Source organism: Acomys russatus, chromosome 16, assembly GCF_903995435.1.
Source record: "Acomys russatus chromosome 16, mAcoRus1.1, whole genome shotgun sequence".
NCBI classification, from domain to species: Eukaryota; Metazoa; Chordata; class Mammalia; order Rodentia; family Muridae; genus Acomys; species Acomys russatus.
The window spans coordinates 4,437,463-4,444,669 of NC_067152.1; the positions used below are offsets into that span (position 1 = coordinate 4,437,463).

The 7,207-nt window shown below is 58.7% G+C and overlaps 1 protein-coding gene across 6 annotated transcripts; it reads left to right on the forward strand.

Annotated features, from left to right (window-relative positions):
• The first annotated feature begins 256 nt into the window (after positions 1 to 256).
• On the forward strand, positions 257 to 7,131 carry Coro6 (coronin 6). 6 transcript variants are annotated; one of them, XM_051158008.1, is made up of 12 exons: positions 257 to 574; positions 1,550 to 1,653; positions 1,749 to 2,011; positions 3,120 to 3,242; positions 3,647 to 3,776; positions 3,911 to 4,092; positions 4,697 to 4,816; positions 5,719 to 5,823; positions 5,911 to 6,056; positions 6,359 to 6,416; positions 6,507 to 6,740; positions 6,829 to 7,131. In XM_051158008.1, the coding sequence occupies exons 3-12, from the start codon at positions 1,814 to 1,816 to the stop codon at positions 6,952 to 6,954; spliced, it is 1,422 nt and encodes a 473-aa protein (XP_051013965.1). In that variant the 5' UTR covers positions 257 to 574; positions 1,550 to 1,653; positions 1,749 to 1,813; the 3' UTR covers positions 6,955 to 7,131. The 6 variants fall into 6 exon arrangements, with proteins under 6 accessions (XP_051013965.1, XP_051013967.1, XP_051013968.1 ...); XM_051158010.1 differs by having other exon boundaries at positions 259 to 574; positions 6,832 to 7,131; XM_051158007.1 differs by lacking the exon at positions 4,697 to 4,816 and adding an exon at positions 5,177 to 5,296 and having other exon boundaries at positions 264 to 574.
• The last annotated feature ends 76 nt before the right edge of the window (positions 7,132 to 7,207 follow it).

The window sequence follows — 7,207 nt, forward strand, 5'->3', positions numbered from 1 at the left end:
TAAGCGACTGAGAAGATTCCTCCAAAGCATCTTTTGTGACCTCTTCGCGACGGGTCCTGGCTGTGTAAATCCCACAACCCCGCCCGCTGGAAACTACTAAATTAATTGCGCGATTGCGGCAGGAATGCGGCCCGCAGGCACCTGACTTCGCGCGGTGGCTCCCAGTCTCGGTGTCCCGCTTTGGACCGAGCGCCTGGGCCTCCCGAACCTCGGTGCGAGGGACGAAGGGAGACACCCGGCAACGCGCACACCCCGCAAGCGCACGCACACTTACTTTTCCCAATTTACCGTGGCGGGCGGAGCTGAGACGCAAGACTTTCCCGCGCTGGATAGGGCGTGGCCGCCTTGGCCTGGCCCTGCCCCCACTCCCCGCTCGGCCCCGCCCCCTCAGGTTGATGGCAGCAGCAGCTGGGACCGCAGCGGAGCGGGCAGCTGAGAGCCGCAGGCAGCGGCCGGAACGCGCGACCCAGTGCTTGGCCCTGGACGCACCGACGCCTCCCTCGGCCCCCCGCGTACCCCGGCCCGCTCCGCAGAGGAGTCGCAGCGTGACCACCCCCGCCCGGCTTAGGACCAGGTACTCCCCCCCCCCCCACGCCTCCGCCACCGCAGCCAACCGAGCGGGCGGGGTCTCTGGAGGGGGCAGAGGTCTGCGCCCACCCCTCCCCCGCCGCTAAATTCGGTCCGGCAGGGCGGACTTGGAGTCTATATTTGGCCGGACAGCGGCCGGCGAGGAGACACCTAGTCCTCACAAGAACTCTGTGGGGACTGGAGGTTAGAGGAGAGTGAGGGTAGGCCGGGCTTCAGGCCTGGGGCTGCAGAAGCGAGTTGAAGGGCACAGGGATGCGGGGGCGGGAGGGGGGTGCGGGGAGGAGGGCCAGGAAGCGGTTGGCCTTTGGGAGAACCTGGTGTGCCCCCTTGTAAAGAGCAGCATAGCTGACGTCCTAGCTCCAGAAGCTGAGGTGGAAGCTCCAGAAAAAGGACCTCAGGTCCTCACTGGTGCACATCTGGTCCTTGCCTACGGGGGTCGAGGGCCCCCACCCTCAGGAGAACCTACTAGCCAGCCCAGGCACAGGCATCGGCACCCAAAGAAGCAGGATTAAAGTATGATATTCGTGTCAGATGACCATAGCAGGGGCTTCTGGGAGAAGCGTGGGCATGATGTCCATTCCCGCATACCCCATCCCCATCCCCACCAGCAGCACCACCACCACCACGGGCACCACCACGGGCACCACCACGGGCACCACGGGAGGAAACTGTTGAAAACTGAGCTGGGATAATAGGAGGAACTTTTCTCTTGGAAAATCTGTAGAAAAAGACACATCTGCCTGAACTCTGCCAGAGATGTGAATTTGGGATCTGGAGGGCTGCAGTCAGTCCTCCTACCTACCCCCACAACTAGCCTTGAGCGAAGGTCCAGTGACTGAAACAAGAGTACGTGTCCTCCCTCTTTGGGAGGGAGAAACACTTGCAAAGAGGTGCTCACCCGTGACTAGCAGCAGGAGGGGACACCCACTAATACTGTCCTTCAAAACATTTCATCTTCCAGGACCGTTCAGCCCTGTGTCAGCCCCCAGTATTCCCCCTAGCCTGTGTGTCTAAGAAGTGGAGAGACGCCCGCCTTTGTACCACAGATCGAACAACATTTGACAGGTGACAAAAAGCCTGCTTCCCACTTTGGTCACTTTGAAGAAGGCTCACCCACTCCTTGCCAGATAACCCCGCTCACTTGCTCCTCCCTCCCACAGTTCACAGGATTAAAGAGGACCGACGTGCTGCTAAGGCTCTGATAGCCCCTGACTTTGCCCGAGCCATGAGCCGACGTGTGGTTCGGCAAAGCAAGTTCCGCCATGTGTTTGGGCAGGCGGCAAAAGCCGACCAGGCCTATGAGGACATCCGGGTATCCAAGGTCACGTGGGACAGCGCCTTCTGTGCGGTCAACCCCAAGTTTCTGGCTATTATTGTGGAGGCTGGAGGTGGTGGTGCCTTCATTGTCCTGCCTCTGGCCAAGGTGAGGCAGGAGAGAGAGACAGACAGACAGGCAGACAGACAGAGACAGAGAGACAGATCAGATTCTGTCCTGGGAGTGGGGTAAAATGAAAATAAAAGGAGAGGGGAAAAAATACATAAAGCCAAAGCCCTCCCCTGCACACAAGGGAAAAAGGCCAGGCGATGACTGCCCCCTTTGCAGACACTTGTCCGTCTGTACCCCAGGATAGATACCCCAACGCATAACCTTGACCTAGATACTGACCCCTATACCTTGCTAGACGAGCCTCACAAGTAGCAGGGTTAGGAAAAGGCCTGACAATAGCCTATGACTCACCCTGGACAATGCAGACACCGTCCAGAGACACTGTCCCAAGGGCTCAAATTTCAGTTAGAGCCACCTCCTCCCCCAGTATATGACTGCCATTTCAATGCCATTTAGCCACCCTCTCTCCCAGACTGCGTGCTCTGGGCCCATGCCAACCCCTGCAGAGTCTTCATAGCTCCTGCAGTGCGCTCATGAAGACAGCCCCAGGGAAGGGGGACTCAGCACCAAGATTGCCTCCTGCTTGAGGTTCCAGTGTGAAGCCAAGAGGAAGGTCTGCCCAGGGGCTAAGACTGCACTCAGGGCCAACTGGGGGAACAGGCTCAGGTGCTGCCTCTTTGCAGGGCACCTGCCTGTGAGCCCAGCACTGGGAAGACCAAGGCAAGATCAGTGTAGGCTAATAAACACGAGACTTTATGTTTGAAGAAAAAAAATCCTTCTCTAAGTAGGTGAAGAGCTCTGGACTTAATTCACGCCTGAGTTCTGTGTCTTGTTGTAGGGCCCTTTGTTAAGTCACCCTGCCTCTAAATCTGACTCCCTAATACAAAGTGATTTCACTCTGCACACCTCCAGCAAAGTTCCAGGAGTGAACTGGGAAGGTTATAGGCTCAGAAAGGTCTACAGTATAGACTCCAGAGGTAAATAAATCCACTGCCCACTCCAAAACCACGCACAGGAAGGCAAGGACGGGCCTAGGACGCAGCTCAGTGGCAGAGTCCATGCCCAGCAGTGCCTGTTCACGCGCACATGCACACAAGAGTGGTCCCCCACATCTCTCTCTCTCTCCCTCTCTGACCCCCTCCAGACAGGACGAGTGGATAAGAACTACCCACTGGTCACTGGGCACACTGGCCCTGTCCTGGACATTGACTGGTGCCCACACAATGACAACGTCATCGCCAGTGCCTCAGACGACACCACTGTCATGGTAGGAGCCAGGTGGATACTGCTAGACTGGCCAAGGGGATCAGTGAGGTGCCGCACGTACCTGTGCCGGGGAAGGTGATAGAAGGGGCGGGCGGAAGCCAGGAGCCCTGCCCTGTCCTGCCCTGTTCCCAGATTATTTTTAGTTAAATACATGCCCGCTCCCTCCCAGAATGCACTGCCTGGAACTAATTATAACCTTGGGCAACTTGGGGCCCTGAAAGCAGGGGTACAGCACTCTGTAGGCTTCTCACAGTGCTGCCAGGCTCTGAACCCCTGCTTCCCCGAGCTGGCACTGCCACACCTTACCCTGTATTTGACCCTTTAGCTCTCAAGAGGGCCAATAGCACTGAGGGGGCGGGGCCATCTCTGTACTCCACCTACCTGTTGCCTTTTCTTCCTACCTAGGTGTGGCAAATTCCAGATTACACCCCTGTGCGGAACATCACAGAACCTGTCATCACACTGGAGGGCCACTCCAAGCGTGTGGGCATCCTGTCTTGGCATCCTACTGCCAGGAACGTTCTGCTCAGTGCAGGTCTGGGGTTGGGTTAAGGAGGGTCCCTACTATAGGTGAGGGTGGGAGTGAGCAAGGCGGGGGAGGGGGGAGTGAGCAAGGTGGTGGTGGGGGAGTGGGGGGCCCAGATGACTGTGCCTGGCCACTCCGGACAGGTGGTGACAATGTGATCATCATCTGGAATGTGGGCACCGGCGAGGTACTGCTGAGCCTGGACGACATGCACCCTGACGTCATCCACAGCGTGTGTTGGAACAGCAATGGTAGCCTGCTAGCTACCACCTGCAAGGACAAGACCCTGCGCATTATAGACCCTCGGAAGAGTCAAGTGGTTGCGGTGAGTGCCTGGCCTAACCACTCCCTAATAGCGCCCCTTGCTCAACACCAGCTGTTAGCACCCGATACCCTCAGTAGTCAGAGCCTCTGGTCTCAGCTTTTGCCTGGTCCATCCCTGCTCCAGCTATTAGCCATGACTCCCCACCCCACCCCACCCCACCCTGCTCCACCCCGCTGTATCCCTCTGCCTGCTCAGTTTCCGCTCCCGTCCCCTGTATCTCAGAGCTCTGAGGGGGGCTCCTTGCTTTGAAATAGAGGAGGGGAGAAGCTGGAAAAACTCCATCCTCCAACCAGAGCCTGCATGAAACCTGAGCTCCGGACCCTCTCCTCTCAGATATCCAACGCCATCTTCCAGGGGCTGGGGCCTGACCACCGAGACCTGGCCCCCCTTCCCACCCACTGACCCACTGGGTGGGGATGAAACAACCCTCAAGTGTTGCTTGTCCCAGCTGGGTGCACTAGGAGGAGGATGGCCCCATACTGCCCAACCTCCATCTAACCTGGGATGTGGGGTGCGTGCATGTCTGCATGGGGCACGGGCGCGGCGCAGCTGGGAGGCGGCTGTCGGGTGGGCGGGCACTCTAACCAACTAACCCCGCGAGCAGGAGCGAGCCCGGCCTCACGAGGGCGCCCGCCCGCTGCGGGCCGTCTTCACCGCAGACGGGAAGCTGCTCAGCACCGGCTTCAGCAGGAGCAGTGAGCGGCAACTCGCACTCTGGGACCCGGTAGGCCAGGCCGAGCCGAGCCGGGCGCGTTGGCTCGCTTTGCAGGGTCAACCAGGAGCAACCCTCCTGAGCGGTGGCCCGGACCAAGAGGCCCACTGCAAGCCCAGGGAGCCCGCAGACATCGCCTGCCCCAGGGATCAGCCAGCCTTCGAGGGCGCCTAGAGGCTGGGACCTGCTGAGAGCTCCAGGCCAGGGTCCTGCCACTGACCTCTGAGAAACTGCGTCCTTAGGACCCCGTTCCCCCATCCCAGCCCACCCCACCCCCACACTCAGGTTGACAAGGTTGCTCAGCTTTCCATCTCCCCAAGGCCGGCAACAGGGTGATGCTCCTCCCTTCTCCTCCTCCTCCACCCCCCCCAGGAGAGGTTTGCGGCCCACGAGGGGATGAGGCCCATGCGGGCTGTCTTCACGCGGCTGGGTCATATCTTCACCACGGGATTCACCCGCATGAGCCAGCGAGAGCTAGGCCTGTGGGACCCGGTAACACAGCTGGAGGCTTGGGGTGTGTGCCCCGGGGACTGGCATCACAGGCGAGGGGCCAGACGCCCTGCACCCGCAGAGTATGCCCATTCCGACAGGGCTGAAGGTTGTTGCCACCTCACACCCAACACTGCCCGGTTTTTTTGTTTTTTTGTTTTTTTTTTGCTGCGTCGCCTGAAGGAGCTCGCTCGCGCTGGCGCCCCTCCTGGTGATGCCTTAGTCCCTGGGGGTGGTTTGCTGTGACTGCATGCAACCGCACAGGGTGAACTTGTGCAAGGGAAAAGGGCGTGGAGCGTCTAGAAGAGCCTGGAGCTCTGACCAGAGCTGCCTCACCACAACATGAGATTGGGGGTGGGCGTTGAGTGAGTTCTTAAGTAGCCGGGAGGGTGAGCAGGGCTGGTCACTCTTCCCGTGCTCGGCAGAACAACTTCGAAGAGCCAGTGGCCCTGCAGGAGATGGACACCAGCAACGGAGTGCTGCTGCCGTTCTATGATGCCGACTCCAGCATCGTCTACTTGTGTGGCAAGGTGCTGGAGGCTGGGCGGGAAAACCAGGGCCAGGACGAAGATGTGAGCGCCCTGCTAGCAGTGCCTCTAAACTGCCTGGTTTTGCAGGGTGACAGTAGCATTCGGTACTTTGAAATTACCGAAGAACCGCCTTTCGTGCATTATCTGAACACATTCAGCAGCAAAGAGCCGCAACGGGGCATGGGTTTCATGCCCAAGCGGGGACTGGATGTCAGCAAATGTGAAATCGCCAGGTCAGCACGTTGGTTCTTCCTGTGCCCTGGCCTCTGTTCCTCACATCCGCTCCGGGGCTCCCCCAATTGTGCTGTCCTTTGGGAAGGAGAAAGGAGCCGTACTAGTTGTTTTGAGTGACAGTCCCAGTGCCCACTAGCCTGACCAGAGCTTTGTTTGTTGTTTGTTTTTAACCCAAAACTGATGTGTTGAAGGTTCAATGCGCATGGCATGTTGACTTTCAACACCTTAGTCCCAAACATGGGAATTTTAAAAGAACGGGGGAGTCAAGTCGGCAGGAATATTGAACTCCCCTCCCTGGTAGGTTCTACAAGCTACACGAACGGAAGTGTGAACCCATCGTCATGACGGTACCGAGAAAGGTGAGGAGGGAGGGGGCTGGCTGGAAAGCATCAAAAGGCAGGTGTCCAGTGCCAGCTCACGGCGGCCCTCCTGTCCATCCACCCCCTCAGTCAGACCTGTTCCAGGATGATCTATACCCGGACACGCCTGGCCCTGAGCCAGCCCTGGAAGCTGATGAGTGGCTATCAGGCCAGGATGCAGAACCTGTGCTCATTTCGCTGAAGGAAGGCTACGTACCCCCCAAACATCGTGAGCTCCGGGTCACCAAACGCAACGTCCTAGATGTGCGCCCTCCAGCGGCTGGCCCCCGGCGCAGCCAGTCAGCCAGTGAAGCCCCCCTGTCGGTAAGCTCTAAGACCTGTCCTGCTCCACCCTGACTCTATCCCCCTGCCTCCTGCTTTCCGCCATGGTCTCCTCTGTCTTCCATGTCAGCAGCAGCACACCCTGGAGACACTGTTGGAGGAGATCAAGGCCCTTCGTGAGCGGGTGCAAGCCCAGGAAGAACGCATTACAGCTTTGGAAAACATGCTGTGTGAACTGGTGGATGGCACGGACTAGCACTGCGTGTGTGCCGGGAAGCTCTGCACACTGCTGACGCGGTGGGGTAGGACACACCGACTGGCAGCACCGATTTTTGGTCTGGGACTCCTCAGCACCCTGCCTCCTGGGGTTGGAATTAGGGGTGAAACCAGAAAAGAAACTCCATCCCCCCACAGGAGGCTAGACACTCAGATCTTAAGTCCCTGACTTAGCAGGAGCAGGCCTAGGGGCATCCTGGGATAATGTGGCCTTAGCAGTGGTGCTTCATGGT

Bases quoted from the DNA above. Each gene is read 5' to 3' on its own strand.
- Coro6 (XM_051158008.1), top strand. From the start codon at position 1,814: ATGAGCCGACGTGTGGTTCGGCAAAGCAAGTTCCGCCATGTGTTTGGG. The intron at 2,012-3,119 runs GTGAGGCAGGAG...GACCCCCTCCAG, and splicing joins TTGTCCTGCCTCTGGCCAAG to ACAGGACGAGTGGATAAGAA. The intron at 5,824-5,910 runs GTGCTGGAGGCT...CTGGTTTTGCAG, and splicing joins TCGTCTACTTGTGTGGCAAG to GGTGACAGTAGCATTCGGTA.